Source organism: Saccopteryx leptura, chromosome 8 (assembly GCF_036850995.1).
Source record: "Saccopteryx leptura isolate mSacLep1 chromosome 8, mSacLep1_pri_phased_curated, whole genome shotgun sequence".
NCBI classification, from domain to species: Eukaryota; Metazoa; Chordata; class Mammalia; order Chiroptera; family Emballonuridae; genus Saccopteryx; species Saccopteryx leptura.
In genome coordinates this window covers 84,681,620-84,707,194 of record NC_089510.1, presented here as the reverse complement: position 1 = coordinate 84,707,194, position 25,575 = coordinate 84,681,620, and the positions used below count along the sequence as shown (strand labels likewise).

Below are 25,575 nucleotides of genomic sequence, written 5' to 3'. Positions count from 1 at the left end.
ATGTATGTTACACATTATCCAAGAAAAATTTGGTGTTGTTCCGAAGGACAGCTGTGATTGGCTCCAGCCACCCGCAACCGTGAACATGAGTGGTAGGAAATGAACGGATTGTAATACATGAGAATGTTTTATATTTTTAACATTATTATTTTTTAATTAAAAATTTGTCTGCAAGCCAGATGCAGTCATCAAAAGAGCCACATCTGGCTCGTGAGCCATAGGTTCCCGACCCCTGATCTAGAGTAAAACCTTCATCTATCAGGCTCCTTAACTATACAATACTTCTCAAGAATCTGGTTTGCTTGCTTTTATATTACTGGCTTAAATGACCATGTATCAATATATTTTGAGGAAAAAATAACATCAGGTAAAAAAAAAATCAATGCACATGAAAATTGATTCTATGGTGGTTACCACTGGGGGAGGGAGGTCAGGGAAGGCAAAGAGGGTCAAGGGGTCAAATATATAACGATGAAAAGAGACCTGATTTTCGGTGCTGATCACACAATGCAATATACCAATTACAGAATTGTACACTTGAAAGTAATATAATCTTATTAATCAATGTCACCCCAGTAAATTTAATAAAATTTAAAATATTGTTTGATTCAATCAAGAGCTGATCTTAGAACTACTGAGAGTAAAAAAATATTAAAGGAAACATATGAAGTCATTTGTTCAAGCTGAGCAAATGGATTGAGATCTCACTTGATCAATGCCCTTTCTTGAGGAGCAGACCAAAGTGAGGGCTTCTGGTGGTTCTAAGCCTCATTGGAATTAGATTCTTTAAATTGCCATGTAACACTTGAGTATACCTACTACTTTGAGTATACTCCTACATTGCAGAGAAGGAACACATTAAAAATAGTTTGTTTTCATGGGATGGAGAGTTTAACTCACATTTCAAAAAAAACTGAAAACAGCACTGACTAGACATATAGCTTGGTCGGTAAGAGCATCGTCCCTGAAGCCCAGAGGTTGCTGGTTTGGTCTCCGGTCAGGGCACACACAGTAAGAGATGCTCCTGTCTCTCTCCTGCTCTCTCCCTTCCTCTCTCTAAAGTTGATAAAATAAACATTTTTAAGAATGTGAAAACAACCCAAGGCATATACTTGATGCATTCTTACAGGTCAGAGCAGAGAAGTCACAAACTCTCAGAAAGTAACCCTGAACAGTACTGGAAAATTATAGCTCAATAAAGAATTGTCTAAATAAGAATAACCAATATGTATTGAGCACATTAAGTGCTGGACATTGTATTAGGCAATTTACATGCACTGTCATATTTGATCTTCTCAACAGTGCCAGACAACACTGTTTATTATAAACCCAGTCTTATTTTAAAAATTAGAAACCTAGGGTGAATTTCACAAGACTATTAAAGGGTAGAACTAGAATTTGAACTCAGAATTGAGTCTGCAAACAAGATTCTGAGCACTTAACTTATTTTATGATCACATAGTAAAATAAACTTCCTTTTTAGAGATGGTGGTCTTGGACGGTTAAATGTCTAACATACCACCTTATAAAATTCCTTTTATTTTTTATTTTTTTTTATTTTTTTATTTTTTTCATTTTTCAGAAGCTGGAAATGGGGAGGCAGTCAGACAGACTCCGGCATGCGCCCGACCGGGATCCACCCGGCATGCCCACCAGGGGGCGATGCTCTGCCCATTTTGGGGCGTCACTCGGCCGCAATCAGAGCCATTCTAGCACCTGAGGCAGAGGCCAGAGAGCCATCCTCAGCGCCCAGGCAAACTTTGCTCCAGTGGAGCCTTGCCTGCAGGAGGGGAAGAGAGAGACAGAGAGGAAGGGGAGGGGGAGGAGTGGAGAAGCAGATGGGCGCTTCTCCTGTGTGCCCTGGCCGGGAATCGAACCCGGGATTCCTGCATGCCAGGCCGATGCTCTACCACTGAGCCAACCGGCTAGGGCCTATAATATTCCTTTTAAAATTCTGACTTCATTGAGTGGCCCAAGGCTACTCTTAAGTTATAAACAGTTGAAAAAATCAGTCCAAGAACTTTTTGACCTCTACTTACCTGTTTCTCTTCATGCCCACTTCCTCCAGCCACGGCTGCCTCCCCTGGTCCTTCATCTCTGACTGATACTTTATCTCTCTCCATCACAAACAGGTGGCGATGGGCCTCTTTTTAGCTGAGCCTCATAATCTCCGGCTCCTGAATCTAACCTGATCACACATTGTCCTGGGTCCCAAGACTGCTAACAAAGACAGAATTCTTCATTTGAGCCTTCACTTGGATCTCTCTCCTCCCTGAGCCCTCTGCTGCTCTCACCTCTGCTCAGCCTGGACCCCTGCACTGCTCACCACGCGACCCCTAGGTCCCTGCTCATACCTTGCCTCATTGGATATGAGCTGCAGCAGCAAAGAAGGGAAAGTCAAACCAGAAGAGAGCACCTCCTGTCCTATGCTGCCCACCACCTTCCACTACTCCTCCCGGATTGTGAAGAACAGAGGGGAAAGGCGGGGAGAAGAGAAGTGAGAACCAGCTCATCACCAACGACCTGTCCCCGCCCTGCACACTCAGCGCTCCCCCCGCCAGCCCTCTGTGGCCTCCTGCTGCCACCCCCTCCCTGCAGCTCCCCCTCCTACTCCCGCTCGGGGAGAACTCACCTGTCTGTACTCTGCATGCCTCCTCTCCTTTACATGCCTCGGCCTCCCTACCTCCCCACCCAATTAGTCATAAAACCTACTCCAGACCACGCAGTTTTTACCTTGGTCAGGGTGCTGGTTAAGGAATTTTTGAGTCTTTATCTAAACAGTCCTAGGACCCCAAGTTTAGACTTAAGTCCTTTCCAACGATGCAGTGAAAAAATAGTGTGGTTTAACAGCCAAAGACATAAGAGATAAGAGTTTCTGAATCTATAAATAAAGAAGTACATGAAACGATCTCCTACCTTAAACAAAAAAGCCTGGCAACCTCTTTTATACCAGAGACTATAAGACCATTCATTCTGACTTCCAAATAACTAAGTTAGAAATGAGCCTCAGAGTACATAAATGTTGAAAACTGTCAGTACAGAAAAATGTCAACTAGATATTTTTAGGTTGTCTGTCTTCTGTAGATTTTTAGTTTTTAAAACATGAATATTCATTTAAATTAAGAAAACCACTTGTCATATTAAAACCACTTTACAGTGTCAATCAACATGACTCTTTGTTTGGCACCTGGGAAAAGTAATGTTTCTCACACTTCTATTCTCTTGTGAAAGATTCCATTCAGCAGTCTCGCTCCATAGACGCTCACAGGCTGTGGTCTCAGAGGCAGCCCCTCACACTACAGAATAATGCAGCCCATTTGAAATCCCTATGGCCACCTCCAAATACTCCAATAGCCCAGGACTCACTCCATCTTTGTTTCCCTTGTTGAAATACAAATATGCTCCTAACCTTTCTCTCCTCGCTTCTTCTTTGTTCTATCGATATGGTCCTTGAGCTGAATGCGAACTTGTCGTTCATTAGGTTGGTCTCGTATGAATGGATGCTTCATCAGTTGCTCTGTTGCTGGTCTCTGGCTATGATTCTTTACCAAGCAGCTCTCAATAAATGACTGAAATTTTTTTGACCTGCCAAACAAAAGAGATGAATCACAGATTAAAAGACAATTCAAGGAAAAGCACTTATATTTTTTGAAATGCTAGAATTAAAAAATAAATAAATAAAAATAGGTCTAAACAGCCAACATAAAAATCAATCCATCACAAAGTAGGTCTATTCCTTTAGTGGGCACAGTGGGGTTCAAAGGCATCGTCACCATCAACACATAGTTCATTCAGTCTATGGTAGTGATATATGTGCAAGTAGTTTTTGCAGTTTATATATAATATCTCACAGAAAACCAAAAGGAATCAGAGAAGAGGAAGACGGCGCTGAAAATCATACCTGGAAGTTCTATAGGAGTGAGAGGATAAGAGCTGGGTCTAAAAGAATTAGGAGGAAATCACTTCGGGGAAAGGACGGTTCAGGGAGATGTAACGCACGACAAACTGCAGCTGGCAGTGAGCACACTGGATGGCAGGGAATCTAAGTGAGCTGTCTAAACGAGGCAGAAAACGCAAGCTGGGAAAAGTAAAACCAAGGTTGGATAGGGGAGTCCGTTTTGTAAAAATGTGCGATTCTTCTATAGCAAAGTGAGCTTGTTTGGCAAATTTTTCAACTGGTAATTTCAGAATCACTTTTGAACTTTGCATTCCAATTAATAAGGACAGAATGTATGTATATTGTTTGCTATCAACGCAAGGACTTGGAGACTTAGCTTTAAGGGACTAAGTTCAGACCCAGAAGCAAATTATTTCCCTCTAGAAATGTACTATTTCCTCAAAGATAAACCCAGTGCCACAGATGCACAGGGGCAAGGTAGAGCTGGCGAGAGATACCATATCAGTGATTAGAGCAGCAAGTCCACAGTGTGGTAGAAATAAATGGTGGACTTTAATAGCTAAGATTCATGAGTTGAACACGCATGTTCTTGCTGAAAGTTCCAAGAAATTTCCTAGTATGACAGACAATTAGGCTCATGACTCTATAGAAGGTGGTCCATTGGTAGTATGGTACATTACCCTCACAGACCTTGGCAGAACCCTGGTCACCCCATTCACCATCTCCACCCTGCCTAGAGCAGTAGGAAATCCATTTTGTGCTCTCTGTTGCCCTCTTGTGAAGAACTGTGGAGTGACAGGAGCGAATTCCAAGAGCAAGGTTTTCCTCCAAGTTACCCAGCAGGCCCTATTCGTGTGTGTGTGTGTGTGTGTGTGTGTGTGTGTGTGTGTGTGTGTGTGTGTGTGTTTACTTAAGGCCTGAGAGCAAGGTTTTCCTCCAAGTTACCCAGCAGGCCCTATTCGTGTGTGTGTGTGTGTGTGTGTGTGTGTGTGTGTGTTTACTTAAGGCCTGAAAGGTGTCCTCATCACACAGAATACAATGGCGAGCACATTCGTATATGTGTGTGTGTGTGTGTGTGTGTGTGTGTTTACTTAAGGCCTGAAAGGTGTCCTCATCACTCAGAATACAATGGCGAGCACATTCGTATATGCACTTCTCCAAAGCAGTCTCTCACCTTCTTCCATGTTTTTAAAATACTGAATTATTAGTATTTTTCCCTCCCTAAATTTCTACACTATGTTCAAGCTTTTAAATTATTTACACAGAAGTGCAGGTAACTTGCTATGCTTGGGGCTACCCCAGGCTGAGTCAGGATTGAACTAGAATTAGTGACAACGGGATGGATACTCTATCGTCTCCCATACTTGCTTCCTCCATTCCGGAACCTGTCAGTGTTCAGATGTGCTTGAGTCATATTTGTATCATGAGCACACTACTTGCTTTTACATGTTTGATAAACAAATGAATGCATGAATGATCATCAGATGAGAGGTCTGGACAAGAGTTATCAATGAGCTACCTTCAAATCTGTGTCTGTGAGGGACAGAAGGGGCTTGGAGAGCAGATACTGTTTGATACACTTTCTTTCTCATGTCACCATGTGAATCTGTGTCTGTGAGGGACAGAAGGGGCTTGGAGAGCAGATACTGTTTGATACACTTTCTTTCTCATGTCACCATGTGAATCTGTGGATGCACAACTGGGATATCAGCTAAGGAGAGGCCTTGCAAAATAAAAGAAAAACCAACCCCGTAATGAATTAATGACCTCTTTCTGACAAACTGAAGAGAATGACGTTAACATGCATAAAGAAACAACCCCACACGGTGCTTTTCCAGGTAGAAAATCTGTATTAGAGAGACGAAAACTAAGACAAACTCAGACAGAAATCTATTCAATATTCATGAGGAATGCAAATGGTAATTCCCTTTTTCCTGCTTGCAACTAGAAGGAAGCGCTCATTTTTTATAAAGTGGTTGGCTATTAATTAGAGGATGATGAGTAAAGAACATCACACCCAACTGAAATGTGAAATCCAGACTTAACAGACTGTCCATTCCATTCCCCAGTACTGACACCTAAAAAAAGTCAGAGAAGTCTGTAGAATGAGAACGTGTTCAAGAAGTTTAATGGAACCAGCCTAGCCCAGGGTCACTTCTCCAGAAGTTTAACGGAACCAGCCTAGCCCAGGGTCACTTCTCCAGAAGTTTAACGGAACCAGCCTAGCCCAGGGTCACTTCTCCAGAAGTTTAACGGAACCAGCCTAGCCCAGGGTCACTTCTCCAGAATCTCTCCTGGTAGGAAGGAACCTCAGAGAGATCCAGGAGAATAACTTGGGCACCGAAGGGTGGGACCACATGCAGAACCCCACAGCTGGCAATGTGTGTAGTTCCTTCCTTCTTCACATGGTATTCTGTTTGAAGAGAAAAGAATGCTTCCTTATTTTTTCGAAGATAGATTCACTGTCTCTTACCTAAGTTAGTGTGACCAAAGAATCAATACATTTAATTACATGTTTAATTAAAACTAAAAACACTTCACCTATGTTGAATTCTACCTGGCTGGTTGTTGAACAGTCTTAAGGGTTTAAAGTACATTTATATAACTTTATTGTTAGGATATCTGAGGCCAGTAATTTAGTTCTTTTTTTTTTTAATGCCTAAAATTAGTAATCCTAATTTCCCAAGGGTTGGCACGGAGAGATAAATGTTAATGATTGGTGTTTATAGTTGAAGACACTAGTTCTTATAATGCCAGTGCCACTGAATACTTGATTCTCCCAGGTTTTTCCTGTTTGTATATTAAATTGTGTTAAAGGGATATTAAGTGCCTGCAAGATTTTTACATTAATTATTATAATCATCCAGGCTAAAAGATTTTAGTGATCATAGGACTGGCTCACTAAATGCAATTTGATCTTTAAAATATGTGTTTGCCCAGAACTACCCTGTTTTTTCTACTTTAGGCTCTCACTTACTGTGTGACTTTGGGTTAATTACTTAATTTTGCCTTGGTTCCCCTCGCCACAAATGGAGATATTGCTAATTACTATGTCAAAAGACTGTTGTGATAATTCAATGAGTTAATTCATGTAAAATACTTATAACCATGACTGTTGCATGTAAATACATGTATTTACACATGTAAATGCTGTATGTGTGTTTGCTAGTATTATTATTATTACTACGATGACAATGTCCCACCGATTCTAACCATTACTGGCTTCAAGAACAAGAGTATCTGTTAAGGCTGGGAGTACGAATTTAGAGGTTTCCCCTATTTCTATTGAACTGAATAGTATAGTGTCCTTTAAGGTAATTATTTCACATATATTTTAATTAGATGTGCTAGCAGGAAGAGTCAACAAGATCATTATATCCAAGGCAACTGCAGAAAAGGTTAATTTTTAAAAGTTTATGTAGTAATTTTTGTTTTGATTTTAATAAATCAAAGTCACCCTACTACTAAAAAATTCAGTTTATTTGAAGCATTTTTCTGAAATTTGCTATTATCACTATTTTATGTAGAACACACACACACAAATAGCTTTGTGATTTCTTAAAACAAAAGTACCTGATGACCCACAGGAACCAGAGTGGTGTTTCATGAAAGAAGAGGAGCCACTGCCAGCTCTGGGGCAGAGCAGAAGGCCAGGCGCCAGCTGCTCCCCAGGGTGGGCCGGGCTCCGGGCAGCAGGGACCCTCAGCTGCCCCCCAGGGTGGGCCGGGCTCCGGGCAGCAGGGACCCTCAGCTGCCCCCCAGGGGTGAGCCGGGCTCCGGGCAGCAGGGAGCCTCAGCCGCCCCCCAGGGGTGAGCCGGGCTCCGGGCAGCAGGGAGCCTCAGCCGTCCCCCAGGGGTGGGCCGGGCTCCGGGCAGCAGGGAGCCTCAGCCGTCCCCCAGGGGTGGGCCGGGCTCCGGGCAGCAGGGAGCCTCAGCCGTCCCCCAGGGGTGGGCCGGGCTCCGGGCAGCAGGGACCCTCAGCCGTCCCCCAGGGGTGGGCCGGGCTCCGGGCAGCAGGGAGCCTCAGCCGTCCCCCAGGGGTGGGCCGGGCTCCGGGCAGCAGGGACCCTCAGCCGTCCCCCAGGGGTGGGCCGGGCTCCGGGCAGCAGGGAGCCTCAGCCTCAGCTGCCCCCCAGGGGTGGGCCGGGCTCCGGGCAGCAGGGAGCCTCAGCCTCAGCTGCCCCCCAGGGGTGGGCCGGGCTCCGGGCAGCAGGGAGCCTCAGCCTCAGCTGCCCCCCAGGGGTGGGCCGGGCTCCGGGCAGCAGGGAGCCTCAGCCTCAGCTGCCCCCCCGGGGTGGGCCGGGCTCCGGGCAGCAGGGAGCCTCAGCTGCCCCCCAGGGGTGGGCCGGGCTCCGGGCAGCAGGGAGCCTCAGCCTCAGCTGCCCCCCAGGGGTGGGCCGGGCTCCGGGCAGCAGGGAGCCTCAGCCTCAGCCGTCCCCCAGGGGTGGGCCGGGCTCCGGGCAGCAGGGAGCCTCAGCCTCAGCCGTCCCCCAGGGGTGGGCCGGGCTCCGGGCAGCAGGGAGCCTCAGCCTCAGCTGCCCCCCAGGGGTGGGCCGGGCTCCGGGCAGCAGGGAGCCTCAGCCGTCCCCCAGGGGTGGGCCGGGCTCCGGGCAGCAGGGAACCTCAGCCGTCCCCCAGGGTGGGCCAGGCTCCGGGCAGCAGGGAGCCTCAGCCGTCCCCCAGGGTGGGCCAGGCTCCGGGCAGCAGGGAGCCTCAGCCGTCCCCCAGGGTGGGCCAGGCTCCGGGCAGCAGGGAGCCTCAGCCGTCCCCCAGGGTGGGCCAGGCTCCGGGCAGCAGGGAGCCTCAGCCGTCCCCCAGGGTGGGCCAGGCTCCGGGCAGCAGGGAGCCTCAGCCGTCCCCCAGGGTGGGCCAGGCTCCGGGCAGCAGGGAGCCTCAGCCGTCCCCCAGGGTGGGCCAGGCTCCGGGCAGCAGGGACCCTCAGCCGTCCCCCAGGGGTGGGCCGGGCTCCGGGCTCGGGCAGCAGGGAGCCTCAGCTGTCCCCCAGGGTGGGCCAGGCTCCGGGCAGCAGGGAGCCTCAGCTGCTCCCCCGGGGTGGGCCGGGCTCCGGGCAGCAGGGAGCCTCAGCTGCTCCCCCGGGGTGGGCCGGGCTCCGGGCTCGGGCAGCAGGGAGCCTCAGCCGTCCCCCAGGGGTGGGCCGGGCTCCGGGCTCGGGCAGCAGGGAGCCTCAGCTGTCCCCCAGGGGTGGGCCGGGCTCCGGGCAGCAGGGAGCCTCAGCTGCTCCCCCGGGGTGGGCCGGGCTCCGGGCTCGGGCAGCAGGGAGCCTCAGCCGTCCCCCAGGGGTGGGCCGGGCTCGGGCAGCAGGGAGCCTCAGCCGTCCCCCCAGCAGGGAGCCGCCCCAGCCTTGCTTCCTCAGCCAGAGCACGGGAGAATCTTTGCCTCTTTCTGGTGATAGGAAGTAATGATTTTTCTAATGATCTCAACTGAGCACTGCCTGGCTAATGTGGCATCTTCACATTCGAAGGGCACATGAAAAGAGCACAACCGACTGTCTTTGACAGGAGGAAGTCATCCTCATCGTCCTCCGGACACTCTTGAAGAAGCCGCTGCACTGAGTACATGTGCAAGGGCAGGGGGCATGGGTGTGCGTGTTGGGAGGAGAACGAAGCAGAACATCTTTTACAGGAGACAGTTACCCATGTGAGTTGACTCCAGCCACACATGCAGACAGAAGGAGGAAGAAATGGGAGTCCCGACTTGTCCATTTGCTGGTGGTGACATGGAGACAGAGGGGGAGGGCATCCTTGCTCTCTTCTGATTCAACCAAGGCTATAATCCTCCCAGAGACCTAAATACTCAGTAACTGAGCCAGCTGACCACTGAATGGAGCTCCCTGACTGCATGACTTCCTTAGCTCCAAGGCCTCTCCTCCTGGTGCCGAGAGAAGGAAGGGCCAGGTTCCTGCTAGGGAAAAGTTTCCCTTCTTTTTACAATGAAGGGGCAAGGACAGTGCTGCCGCCTCTCCTTCCCTAATCGTAAGGTACAGGGGAAATGTTCACCAAGAGCCTGCCGCAGCTCCTTCTCTACCACTTTACCTCCTGCTGAAGAGGCGGAGTGGCAAAGTAGACAGAATGCAGGTTACAAACTTAGGAAACGAAAAGATTGTGTGCCCTCCTGCAAGAGGCGTAACCTACCTAAGCCTGTCTCTCATCCACAGAACGAGGACTGAGAGCATTTGTCAGACAGGGTTGTGGCTAAAATGATACCTATATGTATACTCTATAACATAAAATAACATCACATATAGTATAGAATAATACAATAATAATATAATATATATGTCTTAAATTTACACACATACCCACCTATAAATGACTGAATCTGCAACATACATATTTCTCATATGCCTTGGATGTTGTAGATTCAGCAGTATTATTTGGAAATGACCCTGACTTGAATGCTTATAATGTAGAGTTCATGGCCCATCTCTACGACAGAGGTGCCCTTTCTGGTAATGTGTTCATCTATACACTGAAAATAATACACTTCATTGGATAACTCATTTAGGTAGAGAATAGCAGGATATAAAAGAACGTCTTGGAGTTTTGATCCTTCAGATGGGACACGGAGATCCCCTCCCTTAAAAAATAAAAATAAATAAAATGTTTCACTTCCTCTCAAACTCTAGAGCATATTAAAGCAAATCTTATTTTAAATCCCTGGGGACTTGGTTTTTTAAGACGAAGTGCAGTTGACCCCTTGAGCAGCACAGGTTTGAACTATGCGGGTCCACTTATATGTAAATTTTTTTCAGTCAATACAGAATTGGCCGTCATATCCCTGAGTTCGCATCTGGGATTCAACCAACCACAGGTCCAGAGGGCTCATTCTATGCACTCATTTATCACACTTTCCAAAAGGACCTACCTCTGCCTTCACAGGGGTCCCAGAGCCAATGTTCCGATATTAGGGAACAACTGTAATTCAGTTGTTTTTGGAGGGGGGAAGGTAAAACGTTGTGTGTGTGTTTTCAACTGCACAGGGGTTCGTGCCTCTCACTGTGGTTCACAGGTCAACAGACTCTGAAGTGCTTAAATATTTTTACTTAGAAACTGGAATTCTATTAGGGAAAAACAGGAGTCACACCAAGCGTCCTGCGGCTGGGACGGCACACCCATCGCATGAAGGCCAGGCTCTGGTGGGAGACAGGACTTTACTGGGACCGTTGTTTCCCTTACTCACTGGCAAGTAGCCACGGTCTCCCCTTTCCCTAGCCAGCAGTAGGGGACACCGGTCTGGTCTCCTCACTTTTCCTGGGATGACCAGTTCCCTGCAGGGTTTTCAAAATTCTCATTGTCAAAGGTTTGAAGAAGAACAGATAGACGGTATTTCCCACAAAGTCTGTGTTTCTCCAGCAAGGTCAGTGCAGAATTGGTTGTTTTGGAACAATGAAAACTAAGACCAAAGAACAAGAGCTGTTCTCTCTTTCCTCTGAAGGGCCAGACAGGTCATGCAAAGGGCAGTGTAGGGCAGGGTGAAGATGAAACAGGAGAAGTGCAGGGACTGTCCTAGCGCCTGAGCTGGGGAGAGTGACGACCGAGGCAGAAGGACACCCTCTCACCCTGAAAGCACACAGGGCTCTCGGCGGGGTAGCACTACATTACCTTTGCATGAAAGGCTCGACATCTAAACATTATGGTCAATCACCAGATTTTTAACAGCTTGAAATTAATGCAAATATTTCTGATCAGGGTGTGTGGCTAAAAAAAAGCATGTGTGGATGGCCCACCTGTCCTCTGTGGGGAAGCTGGACACGCCCGCCCCGTGGCAGTGCAGGAAGAGCCCAAGGGGCAGGGTGAGTGAGGCCTGCCCTATACAGCCGGCCTGCGGGGAGGCTGGGCATGAAGGATAAGCAGAAACCTAGCAGAAGCTCTGTACCGCCACTGACGCTTCCAGGGGACAGAGCTGAGGACGCAGGGTCTGGGTACCCCAGCAATCACATGCTGCTCTGGGGCCCCATGGCAGGCTGTTGCTGGGAGAGCACAGTCGTCTCCCACCACAGTGACCCTCTGGAGAGAGAAGCAACAGCTTCTCCGCCTCCCTGTAACCAATAGCAACTCTCATTCTCCCTTCCTGCAGCCTTGGCAACTCCAGTGCTGTCGTCCCTTCTGGCTGTCTCCTTCCCTTTCGCGGTGCACAGTGCCTTTCCCTCGTTCTGCCAGGGTTGCTGTGCCATTCAATCCTAGGAAACTGTGGTAATCACTGTACTGCCCTCCGTACAGTGGGGGGGGGGGGGGACTGTGGGTAGGCGGGTGAGAAACAGGAAGGTGTCAGTCAGAGGCCTGATCATGAAGAGTCATGGAAGGGAACAGACGGGTCTGTCTTTTCACACTCTAACTGTCCAGAACACTGGTCCCCAACCTTTTTTGGGCCACGGACCGGTTTAATGTCAGAAAATATTTTCACAGACCGGCCTTAGGGTGGGACGGATAAATGTATCACATGACCGAGACAAGCGTCAAGAGTGAGTCTTAGACGGATATAACAGAGGGAATCTGGTCATTTTTTAAAAATAAAACATCGTTCAGACTTAAATATAAATAAAACGGAAATAATGTAAGTTGTTTATTCTTTCTCTGTGGCGCGGGGGTTGGGGACCACTGGTCCAGAATATGCCTCTAGAAAAAGACAGGAGGTCACAGGTGGTCCAGGAATTGATCTGTGTGCAAGGGGAATGTGAGGTTCAAGAATGCATCAGGAAGGGTACACCACAGATAGCCACAGGGGTAAAGGAGGGAGCAATGCATCTTTATTATAGACTCATAGGGCACAAACACCCTGATGTATGTACAGGTCAGAAGTCCAACTTCTGGCCTAACCTGTCAAACTGTTTCCCAAACTTCAGGCAATCATAGGTTACTGACAAAATTTTCACCACACACTTCTATGACCCTTACTAGAATTTACGTAGTATTTTTCTTTAAATCACTTTTTTATATGAATACATTTAATAAATGGGAAAGGAATATCACAATCCAGTGTCACCTGACATAAAGAGAGAGGAACAGAAAAATCAAAAATTACAAGTGTTCATGTACAGACCCATGAAATCATCTCACATACGACCAGGTGCGCGCATGCCTTAAAATGGAAGAAAAGTTAGCCAATCTGATCTGACTCTCTGAACTATCAACCTCTATGACAAGGTGACCTGTGATGATAGAAAAGATTATTTGGGTTCCACTATCTATTTAGCTAAGAGTTCCTCACCTTAAAGGTTGTGAGGCTAGAGACGCACTGTGCAAAGACAGTAGTCTCCCTTTTCCTGGGGCGTCTCAGAATGGAGATAGTCTGAGCCCCCCAGTGGATGCCTGAAACCACAGATAGTACAGAACCCTATATATATTATGTTCTGTCCTATACATACATACCTATCATAGTTTAATTTATAACTTAGGTAAAGAAAGATTAAATAATAACTAATAATGAAATAGAACAAACACATAACAATAACTGCAATGAAAGTTAAATGAATGTCTCTGTCTCAAAATATCTTACTGTAATGCACACACATTTCTTTTTGTGAGGATGTGAGATGCTACAATGCCCACGTGATCGATGAAGTGAGGTAAATGAGGCAGGCATCGCGACATAGTGTCAGACTATGAAAGATCACCTGCTTCAGGTGAGCATGGATCATCGAGCCATGACAATGTCGATGACTGGGGAAATTTAATATTTTTTGAAAAGCAGTTGACCATGAGCAACTGAAACTTTGGAAAGTGAATTCCATGGATAAGGGGGAACTATTATAGTACTCAAGATCTATCTCAAGATGAATGACTCGTATGTAAAATCACTCACCGAGTCTTAGAGTATATAGTCGAATCCTGTCAGCAGGACCCAAGTACTTGAGTTAATCCAGAAAGAATCACAGGAAAACCCTGCCCATGGATCTGTAACACACTGAAGACCAAACTCACCACTTCTTAGACTTCAGCCGAGGCGCTGGGTTCCGGGGGATGAGGAAGAGGGCTCTCATTGGGTGCATGTCACAGAGAGCTGCAAGAGATGAAAACAAGGGCCAGCTCCAGACAGGGGCTCACACTCATGTCAAGCCTGCCCTAGGTGTGCAGCCAACGCTGCCAAATGGCTCTCTGAGTCCACACATGACCAGTGAGCATAGTCACAAAACTTCCATCTGGTGAGCACTTAAAAGAGCTGACGTCTAATTACAGGAGTCTCATAAAATACAACACTTTTCAGCTAGATATTAGTATTTCTACTCTGACTTTATGTTTAAAGAAACAAAGATAAAGGGTCAACAACATTTGCTTTGCTATAAATAACCATTTCAGATTCAAAGTAAACAGCATCAAGATAACAATTACAATGGAAGTGGTAAGTTATTTTTAATTAGTAAAGCTTAAGTGTTAAAGGATTTTTGATAATCCATGGTCTGTTTCTTATACACCTAAGGTCACTCAAATGCATGTTATCTACATAGACTTTTGGAGTATAAAACACTAGACCAGACACTCCTGTCTCTGTATTTCCAAATATCCTGAATGGCTTTTCACTGACGATGGGTGTTTGTTGTTTTGTTTTGTGTTATTCCCTGGCTCCAGGAAGAAGGGCAAACGATTAAGGCAAATGAAGTGTGGCAGAAAAATTATAAAAATATCTCAACCTGCAAACATGACATTTTCATTGACAGTGAAAGCATTCAAACATTCTATTTTAATAAAAATATTTCACTAGTTTACTTTTCAAACATCTGGGAGTATCCTTGCCTAGAATAAGACTCCCCAAAAGCTAAAGAATCTGTGGGTTGAAGCTTATTTTTAGCTCCTTTAAGTACTTGTCACAAATGATAATATGGTTTTAAGCCAGTAATATATAATTTCTAGGATTCATAAATGCCTATTAGCATTGTGGATGCAGGGAAATTTGTCAACAAAGACTCCCAATCGGTCATGCTACAGATGAAATCTACCAAGTCTAGTGAGAAATAAGAAAACTATGATGACTTGAAGGTAAAAAATATATGAGCATAACAGCCTGTCATGAAAATAAGGGGCCTTGGAAAAGCAGACACTGAGCTGTTATTAAATGTGAGACGGGAAATTTCTTCCTCACAGGAAACAGGGAGGGGCCAGGGAAGGCTGGGAGAGCCGTCAGACTGCTGTACGAGTCTGGTTGGCGTGAAGGGAAGAGGAAGAAAAAGTAGGCTGAAGTGTGCTAGATTGTCTGACAGTCTAAGGAAACTAAGGAAGGAAACCGAGAGTGAAAGCTGCCTCCAGAGGAACCTGTGTCTCCAGGAAAGGGTCTGCCTTATATCTCGGTCATGCAAGGTTGCTGGCTGGGCGTGGCCCTTGGTCAGCTGAGCTTCCTGCGTGGGGATCTGTGAGGCATGTGCCCTTGGCCACCAATATCCCCGATCTCAAGGAATTTGAGAGGTTCTGCAGGTAGCAGAACCCTGAAATAAGTAGGGAAATCTAAAAATACAACCACTATTTTAATAAGCGTGAAAATAGTTGGCATTCTGAGTGCTTGTGTAGCCTATGAGCTGAACATCGGCTCTGAATTTTTGTTGGGGTTCCAGGTCTTTCTGGGTTGGTCCCAGTTTTATGTTAGGTGAAAGGTAGTTCAAGACTAAACTTGAATACACTAAACCTGTAAAACAAACAAGTCTCCCCAAAGTTGCCTCCCTTTCCTTTTTTTCCCTAATAAATTCAAGACCCTCACACCACTTGGAAATGAATGAATCCCTGGTTGATTTAAAGATGACTCTGCTTTCTAAACATGCCAGCTCGGGTCCACGCAGGGCCCGGTGTAGCAGAAGGACAGCGGTAGCGGCTCCTGGTGAGGAAGTGCCACTGCCCACAGGGCAGGCCAGCACGGAGGTCACCCTGCCCACGGGGCAGGCCAGCACGGAGCTCACCCTGCCCACGGGGCAGGCCAGCACGGAGGTCACCCTGCCCACGGGGCAGGCCAGCACGGAGCTCACCCTGCCCACGGGGCAGGCCAGCACGGAGGTCACCCTGCCCACGGGGCAGGCCAGCACGGAGGTCACCCTGCCCACGGGGCAGGCCAGCACGGAGCTCACCCTGCCCACGGGGCAGGCCAGCACGGAGCTCACCCTGCCCACGGGGCAGGCCAGCACGGAGCTCACCCTGCCCACGGGGCAGGCCAGCACGGAGGTCACCCTGCCCACGGGGCAGGCCAGCAGGGAGGTCACCCTGCCCACGGGGCAGGCCAGCACGGAGCTCACCCTGCCCACGGGGCAGGCCAGCACGGAGCTCACCCTGCCCACGGGGCAGGCCAGCACGGAGCTCACCCTGCCCACGGGGCAGGCCAGCAGGGAGCTCACCCTGCCCACGGGGCAGGCCAGCAGGGAGCTCACCCTGCCCACGGGGCAGGCCAGCACGGAGGTCACCCGAGGATGGTACTTACGGGGAGCGCCTTCTGCCATCTCGATCGCAGTGATTCCCAGAGACCACAAGTCACTCTGGAAAAGAAGAAAGGCAGAGACACATGCATAAATGCAGTCAACAAAGGATAACTTGGTTAAACCTGGTAATTGCTTCAGAACTGCCTGCGGGAGAGCCATTCAGTCATCTCTTTACTTATTTCAGTTGCGAAGTTTAAAAGTAGTGACAGCCTCATTCACTTTCATTGACAATACCCTCCACAATAAATATATGAAAAAGGAATATATGGTTTTAAAAGTTATTGTACCACTACTTTGGGTGGTAAACACACGATACAATATACAGATCGATGCATTATAGAATGGTACACCTAAAACCTATATAATTTTATCAACCAATGTCACCCCAATATGTTCAATGAAAAAGTTAATTTATTACTAAAATGTATCCATTGCTTGAACCATATGAAATTGCTGCTATTGGACTGTGTTTCACATTGTTATCAACTTGTTATTATCATATATTTAACTGTACATGTTTAAATATACATTTGAAAAGGTTTGCCCGATTAGGTGGTAGTGCAGTGGATAAAGTGTAGTCCTGGAATGCTGAAGACCCAGGTGTGAAACACTGAGGTCACCGGCTTAAGTGCAGACTCACCAGCTTGAGTAGGGGGGGCCCAGCTTGAGTGTGGGATCATAGACATGATCCCATGGTCGCTGGATTGAAGCCCAAGGTCGCTGGCTTGAACTCAAGGTCACTGGCTTGAGCAGGGGGGTCACTGGCTTAGCTGGAGCCCCTCACCCCTTGGTCCAGGCACATATGAGAAAGCAATCACTGAACAAATAAAAGTGCCCCAACTATGAATTGATGCTTCTGATCTCTCCCTTCCTGTCTGTTGCTGTCTCTCTCTCAAAAAAAAAAAAGAGAGAGAAAAAGAAAGAAAAGGTGTATTCACTTGTATACACCTGCGTACACCTGTGAGTGTGAGACCACCACTACAATCGAGATAATAAACATATCTATCATCCCCAAAAGGTCCCGCTTGTCCTTTGGAGTCTCCCACTTCTGCCCTTCTTGTCCCCAACCCCAGGTCCTATTCCAAGAGAACCACTGATCTGCTTTCTTTCACTATAGATTAGTTTGCACCTTCACAAGTGTTACATAAATGAGATCATCTGTTTCTTTCACTTAGCATAATGCATTTAAGGTCCACCCATGTCTTAGCATGCATTATTACTTCATTCCTTTTTATTGCTGAGTAGTGTCCTATGATAAGGATATACTACAGTTTGTTTATCCATTCACCTGTTGGTGGACATTTGGATGGTTTCCATTCTGAGCTTTATTACAAATAAACTGCTACATTCATCATAAGTCTTTGTATAGATGTATGCTTTAATTTTTTTAAGTAAATACTCAGGTATGGAATGATGAGCTCATATAGTTGATGTATACAGGGGTGGGCAAAAGTAGGTTTACAGTTGTGAATATGCAAGTTTACTCTTGTATTATTATTTATTAATAATTGTATTGTTTTCCATATAAATAACTGTAGACCTACTTTTGCCCAATCCTGTATTTATAGGCAATTGTTTTTAACATAGAAAATTGACAATTTCATGTGATTTCACAAAATGGGGAAACTTTTGGATGGTGGTATATTCACGGACATATTTCTAGTGCTTAGAGCAGAGCCAGGCACAGCTGTAGGTACATGATCTATTAGTTAAATGAATGAACAATGTCTTCTTTCTTGTAAGTAGATTAATATGCAAATAGAGACCCTATCCCCTTGTACACTTTCTTATGCTCAGACTGGCTTGGATGCTCTTTTCAGAATTTCCCAGGATAGCAAGCACCTCAACCTGAACCTGTGCAATTTCCACCTCTAATGACATGTTTCTTCCTCACTCTGTGTGTCTGGCTCAGTGGCCTCTCAATATTACACAGGAGGGAGCAACTCAAGAGATGGAAAAAACCAAGTTAGGGAATCTCCACAAAGATGCTTGCTGCTTTAGCTTCCCATTGATTGGTATGAAATAACAACGCGAAATTATTTCAATGACCCATGATCCCAATGAAGACTCATCCTCTCATTTTAAATATGTGTTACTCCCAATTCTCACCTATAATCTTACTCAAATCAGAAATCAGAGGTAAGTCTCCTTGCTGTTATCCCCAAACAAATGTCAAGGCCATATAAAAAGCAGACATATCTGGAAGGGAACTATGAAATCCATGTTGAGCTGTTCCCTAGAACTAAACTTCTCAATATCCTGGGACACTCAGGCCTATTCAGTTTCTGGACAGAGACCCGTACAGTGTGGAGGGGGCTTACTGGGGCAGGAGGTCTAGGCTCTCACCTAATGTATTATCTACCTTAGAGCAGGCGGCTGGGGCACACACTGCACTAGGGCTGAGGAGGCACTCTTTAATTCATGAACCCGTCACATAAATGTTACAAGTTCTCAGCTCAAATGGGGATGACAACAACCTGTATAATACCACTGTCTCCGGATTCCAAGTAACTTCTCTTCACGGAACACACCTCAGGCAGTCAACTCTTGGCCTTTGTCTTTGTTATATTTCAAGATTCATTCAAAGTTGACACTAAACACACACAGTTTGCAAGGCCCAGCACGCCAGTGAGTTGTCCTACAGTCTCCTGGCCTTGCTTAGTGAGGATCCTTCCAAAGCTCAAAGGGAAGTCTGGTCCACCTACTGCAGGTTGGCTCAGGAGCAGTATCTGGTCACTGACACAGACAACTTTTTGGGAACATGATGAAAACACTGAATCACATACTGTGCAGTAGGCATTAAACAGGAAACACAACAAGAATAGTCTGGAAATGGTAGGTTGTGATATTGTGATAGGATTCCAGTATGTCCCGGCCTTGGAAGCTCTTCCACCATTTCCTCATCCCTAGTAACTGAATGGTTGTGTCCTGGGAAATGAGGTACAAACGAGAGACATCTGGCTGCAGGCCCCTACCTGCCAAAGCAGGGTCAAATGTAAATGGCCTTCAAGTCTAGGAAGCTTGAGCTAGTTGCACTTGAAAGGAAATGATGGCTCTGGGGTGAGAGGGGCTCCAGGCTGGTCCTCAGATAAGGGGAGAAAATGCCCAGTACACTCAGGCCAACTCCTGCCTTTGGGTCTTTCCTTTAGTTTCGCTCTGTGTCTGCAGCAACAACTCCGTTATATGCTCCCCAAACTGAAGTCTTTGCTTAAAATACCACGTTCTCAACGAGGACGGACCACTGAACCTCTCCCTGCGCACTGCCAGTCCCCTCCTCCTCCCACTTTTGTCTCCCAGAAAACGAATTCCCTTCTAACAACTGTGTACTTTACTCATCACTAATTAATTATGTTTGGTGTTTACTGCTTGCACCCCTTGCCACCAACATATACACACTAGAATATGAGGTGCATGAGGACAGGCATCTTTGTTTTGTTGAGTGGTGTATTCCAAGTACCCGGAACAGTGCCTAGCACACAGTAGGCACTTAACCAGTGTTTGTTAAATAAAGAAACCAATGAAAGATGCAGGAGCAAGAGCTAAATGTCCTAAGGCTATTAGATCCCTGGTAGACCAGGGGTCCCCAAACTACGCAGGCCGCATGCGGCCCCCTGAGGCCATTTATCCGTGCCCCCCCCCGCACTTCCGGAAGGGGCACCTCTTTCATTGGTGGTCAGTGAGAGGAGCATAGTTCCCATTGAAATACTGGTCGGTTTGTTGATTTAAATTTATTTGTTCTTTATTTTAAATATTGTATTTGTTCCCGTTTTGTTTTTTTACTTTAAAATAAGATATGTGCAGTGTGCATTGGGATTTGTTCATAGTTTTTTTTATAGTCCGGCCCTCCAACAGTCTGAGGGACAATGAACTGGCCCCCTGTGTAAAAAGTTTGGGGACCCCTGCTGGTAGACCATCTAGTCCAGCAATTTTCAACCTTTCTCATCTCATGGCACACATAAACTAATTACTAAAATTCTGAGGCACACCCAAAAATATATTTTTGCAATCTGACCAAAAACAATAGGAATAATTTTGATTCATTCACACCAGATGGCTACTTTGTGTTGGCTGTTGTCACTTTTTTTGTTAAGGCAGGGGTAGTCAACCTTTTTATACCTACTGCCCACTTTTAAATCTCTGTCAGTAGTAAAATTTTCTAACTGCCCACTGGTTCCATAGTAATGGTGACTTATAAAGTAGGGAAGTAACTTCACTTTATAAAATTTATAAAGCACGAGTTACAGCAAGTTAAAGCATATACTTTATGTCAGATTTTTGCTAAGTTTGGCAGAATAAATCTTTATAAAACAACTTACTATAGTTAAATCTATCTTTTTTATTTATACTTTGGTTGCTCCACTACCACCCACCATGAAAGCTGGAATGCCCACTAGTGGGGGTAGGGACCAGTTGACTACCACTGATCTAAGGGAAAGAGGTCAGTTTCCCTGACTAAATTGTCAGGTACACCACCATGTTATAAAAATTCTCGTGGCCCACCAGTGTTCTGCAGCACAGCGGTTGAAAATCACTGATTTAAATTAACCTTTCATTTCACAGATGAGGAGAAATGATTTACCCAGGATCACAGAGCAACTCAGTGCCAGGTTTTCAACAGAGCCAGTGTCCTGCCTCCTGGGCCAGTTCTCCTTTATTGTCATCACAACAGAAGGACCTGACTACTCCCCCCATTGTTTTTCACACCACTGGGTCCACAAAATAATTGCTCCAAATAGAGTCTTACTTTGTCTATATGTGACTGAAGGTGCTGAGACTCCACGAGGTAACCCCAAAACCAAAGCTAGGAAACTGGCCTCAACTTCCTAGAGGCAGCACAAATAGTCTTTCCAGTCAGACACCTGGAGTCACAGCTAGGTTTCCAATTTAACCATGTGCAGAACACGGCTCAGGGCTTAGCCTTCTGAGCTGCACAACAGATAGAACTGTGGCGTGTATACATGCAGCTATGTTACCTAGCACAAAATCTGGCACATAGCCGTCTCAAGAATATTGCTTTCTTCCTCCTCTACTACAAGGCAAAACTGACTCTGCCTGTCCAGTTTGGTCTCCTACGATTTCCCTCTAATGGCTGCGGCAGACACTCTTTGCTGGCTAACCCAAAAGACATTTTCAACAGCATTTCCTTTGCTGCCTCCATTTAAGAGTATAAAAAAGCTAAATGTGTTCATCCAGACTTCCCTACAGATAAGGATGACAATTAAGAAAGCGCCACAGTTGTGGCCAATGAGACCCAGCCAAATGCCTTAGGGGATCTTTGCTTTTCCTGAAAAAGGAACAAATACAGTTGATTTCTTGACAACTCTTCTTCATTTCTTAGTGCCTTGAAGGAAAACATGTTATTTGGAATCATAGCATCCATCTTGCAAACATGGGGTGATAAGTCAACAATTCATGATGACAGGGCAGAATGGCAGGAGCTTGGTTTTCAAAGATATCAATGAGCCACCACACCGACCCTGAACTGCCTGCCTTTAGACTAGTGCTGACTTAAGAAATGTAAGTACAGCCCAAAGCATTCCTTACTGATAATATATACAGTATATAGCAGTGATTTGAGGCAGCATATTTTGACTGTAGGGAAATGGAGAGGGCCCAGATGTTAGGTGACCCTGGATGTATCCCACAGGAAGCACGGCGGGTCAGTGAAGAGAGGTGCTTCCTTTATTCAGTTCACAACACTGCAGATCCCCTTTCGGTGGCTCTCCCCAAGCCCCCAAAGTAACTTCAAAGGCCATACCATCCCCTCTTCCCTGCATCCTCTGTCACATGACCAGGCCAGAAATTGCTTCTTCTTTAAGCCCTCATTTGACAGAATCATTAGGATCATTTTTTTTTTTTTGCTCGGGTTCTCTTGTTTTCCAAAAGGGACATTTATATTCCTGGCCATATATCTACTCAAAGCTGCTCGTAAGCTATGCTTAACTGCCCATGCTAGAGAGCAATAAACATCCTTGCTGGGCCTTGTTTAAGCCTTTGGATGCATTAGCAAGTCCCAAAGACACTTCAGAGCTTAAATACAGGAGAAAATGTTCCAATTACAACTGGCAAGACAGATCACAGGAGACAAGGAAGGGAAGAGAGAAGAACAAGATGCGGAGAGTCAGGGAGAGATAAGTTTCCTTCCTGGCCGTGGCACGACTCATTTTGGCAGGAGCTCGGTAATTCATTATTCCAGAGGTGCCATGTAGCCTGCCCTGTGGCATGATTTATAGCCCAGTCTTGTCTGCATTATTAACAGAACAGAGACAAATTCTGGTGCCTCTGAGGAGGCAACCACACAACTACTGGCTGGTGGGGGCCATCTGGCATGCAGGCAACTTGAGCACAACAAGATAGTGTCCTTCTGGGGCTAGTCCGCCCAACACGTGAAGAAAAGAACACTTTCAGATGGCCAAGCCAACCACACAAGGAAAGAGGCAGTGTGGAGCAGGGAGAGGCAGAGAGCTCATGCTGTGCAGCCAAGGAGACCTGGGCACATCTAGCTTGGTGACTTGGGCAAGCCACTTAACTCCTTGGAGCCTGTTTCCTCACCTGTAACATGAAGGAAACACCTATTTTGTAGGGTTAATAATGAGAATTCAGTAAGATAATATGTGTAAAGTTCATACAATGCAGTGCACATAATGGGTATTTAAAAAATACTGGTGCAGACAGACCTGAGGACCAATAACCACTGACTGACAGTTCAACCAGCACATGAGTCAGAGAAGGTGGCAATGAGGTATGGTACGATGCAGGTGTAAACAGGAAGTTTACAGAGAGCAAACAGGAAATGGCATGTCCTTCCTCCTCTGGCCTCGCAGTCTCCCCTTACTGGGAAGTCCCGTTAGAAGCCAGATGGACAAGCAGAAATGGGAATAACCAAGTTCTAGACCCATCATCACAAAGCAGAGAGTAGCAAGGTAGTCTCGACTTGACAGACAACAGCTTAGTAATACGCATGACCAGTATAATGGTTTCACAGACCAGAAAACAATCTTGCATTCTGTAACTTATTTGTTATTTTCTTTTTGGAAAATTTCAGCTGGACAAAGAAAATTGTACTTACTGGTTTTTAAAATTTATTTTTTCTTTTTTATTGAATTTACTGGGGTGAAATGATATGAATTGTGTGTAGTCCCTATGGGCAGCACTTTAATTTAGAAATAGAAGTTACTGGGCAGCAGATTCTGGCTTCACATAAGCAGACACTTAAAAGTGTGTAATACAAAGCTGAGGTTGAAATCATAGGATACTGCTGGCTTTTTTCCATCAAAAACAGCCCCAAGTAGCAGTACCTTTATATGGCACATACATATAAATACTAACTATCATATATTAAGTACTTACAAATGTTAGGCACTGAACTAGTTCCTTTATATGTTAGCTCATCTTATTCTAACATAACCTTATAAAATATACAATTTTCAGAAAGGTTCAGAAAGGTTAAGTAACTTCCCTGAGATAATACCGTGAACAGAAGGCAAACTTGACATTGTAAACCAGCCCCACAACTTCAAAAGCCTGATTCTTTATTTACTATGTCATACACTTATATCTTTCATTATATATAAACAGAAGCAAAAAAAAATAAAAAATAAATAAAAAATAAACAGAAGCAAGGTGACGACTTCAAGGTCATCAAGAACATTCAAGCACAGGCAGTAATTAATAATCCCATTTCACAAATAAAACAAACTAAGGGTAGAAATCTTTAGTCTCTTGTTCATCTACATTTAGTATCTTACTGAAGGGAAAATGTTGGAAGAATAGCTCATTCTCTTTACCTGGGAATTAGCATGTGGCCTGGAGGAGGCGCTGGTGTGTTTGACTGAGGAATCTTACACAGGCGATGTGAACATGGAGCCACAAGAAGCGTGTTTAATAGCCATTTCTGCTTCCCCCGGTGATGATTACGTGGTGTCTGTATTATCCTTCTCTTCTACAGAATAGGGATAGGACCTTTGTTGTCAGCGGACAGAGGCCAGGCCTTGTTTGAGAATGAAATGCTCATTCTGCAATCCAAACACTGTCCTCTGATGTGACACCCTGAGTGCATCTTGGTGACTTTCTTCATCTCCAGCTAAGCCTCTTACCTACAGTAGCTATTTTCATCCTGCCTGAATGAAGCCATTTATCTGTGATACAGAAGAGTGAGTACTTGCAGTTAGTGCACAGTATGCCCTCAAACCCTGGAGGAGACACGTATGACTGCAAGTCATCCACAGAATATGTGTGCAGTCTCATCAACGGTATGGGTGAATAACAGGCAACATTAGCACAGACTGGGCCAGAAGATGGGGGGGGGGGGTTTAAGAGGATATACGATTTCACTATATATTTCTTATTTTTCTAATTTAATATAAAAGCAAGGCCAGTTTGCTGGGAAAGAAGAGCAGGACAAAAAGATATATAAACATGTTAAGTTCTTCACCCACATGTTGTACACCCATGGAACGGGAAAGAATTGGCTACATTATGTGTACCATATGGTGAGTTGATTTTCATACCTAACACTATCTTGGGGTCTTCCCAACTTCAATATGGACACTGCCTTGTTGCTTAAATGGCTACGTTGTATTCTATTGGACAGATACGCTAGCATTCATTTAACCAGTTCCCTATGATGGGCATTTGGCTGCAGAGACGTTTCTTTGGTGAGTGACTGTGTTAAAGCAGTAAGTATATAGGGCTATAAAACACTCAACAAATCCCAGCCAACTAAAATGAAATTCAAATTTAAAAAATAACCATTTAAATAGTCTAGGAATTTTGAACAGTTTTATTAATTTCAAATGTCTTGAATCCTTATTATTAAATGAGAGAGCTTTCATTATTGCCCCACATACTTACCAGGGAAATGAAACCTTTTCTTTGGCTTGAAGTGTTTTGACAGAATTTCTAAAAACAAGAAAGGAAGGGCCTCTGGGGGGAAGCGAGCACACCAGAAAAGTGAGATTCCAGCACTCCTCCTTAGGATAGGGGTTATTTTCAGTCAGTACTTACTGCGCCCAGTAGTTATCAGACAAAACCAGACTGCAATAAAAACCATGAATTCAGACTACTTTTCTACAGAGGCCCTTATTTTACTGAATTACTGTAGTTTGTAGAAAAATTTATAGCAGTCTGTAAAGACATCTTAAACAACTCAATGAATACATAATAATCAATAAATAATAAATCATATACAAGTCAAATAATAAAACCAACTATAGTCTCCTCTTTTGCATTCTGTCTTTATTTTAAAGAATGGGCTGCTGTGGTA

At 45.5% G+C, this 25,575-nt stretch overlaps 1 protein-coding gene across 7 annotated transcripts in view; it reads right to left on the bottom strand.

Annotated features, from left to right (window-relative positions):
* TNIK (TRAF2 and NCK interacting kinase) overlaps window positions 1-25,575 on the bottom strand; it is a 400,443-nt gene that overhangs the window by 116,437 nt on the left and 258,431 nt on the right. For all 7 annotated transcript variants that reach the window (XM_066347641.1, XM_066347637.1, XM_066347638.1 and 4 more), the window contains exons 8-10: window positions 16,313-16,367; window positions 13,840-13,918; window positions 3,410-3,585 (exon numbers count right to left, since the gene is read on the bottom strand). In XM_066347641.1, coding sequence (XP_066203738.1) covers window positions 3,410-3,585; window positions 13,840-13,918; window positions 16,313-16,367 — 310 coding nt within the window. The remainder of the gene's footprint in view (window positions 1-3,409; window positions 3,586-13,839; window positions 13,919-16,312; window positions 16,368-25,575) is intronic.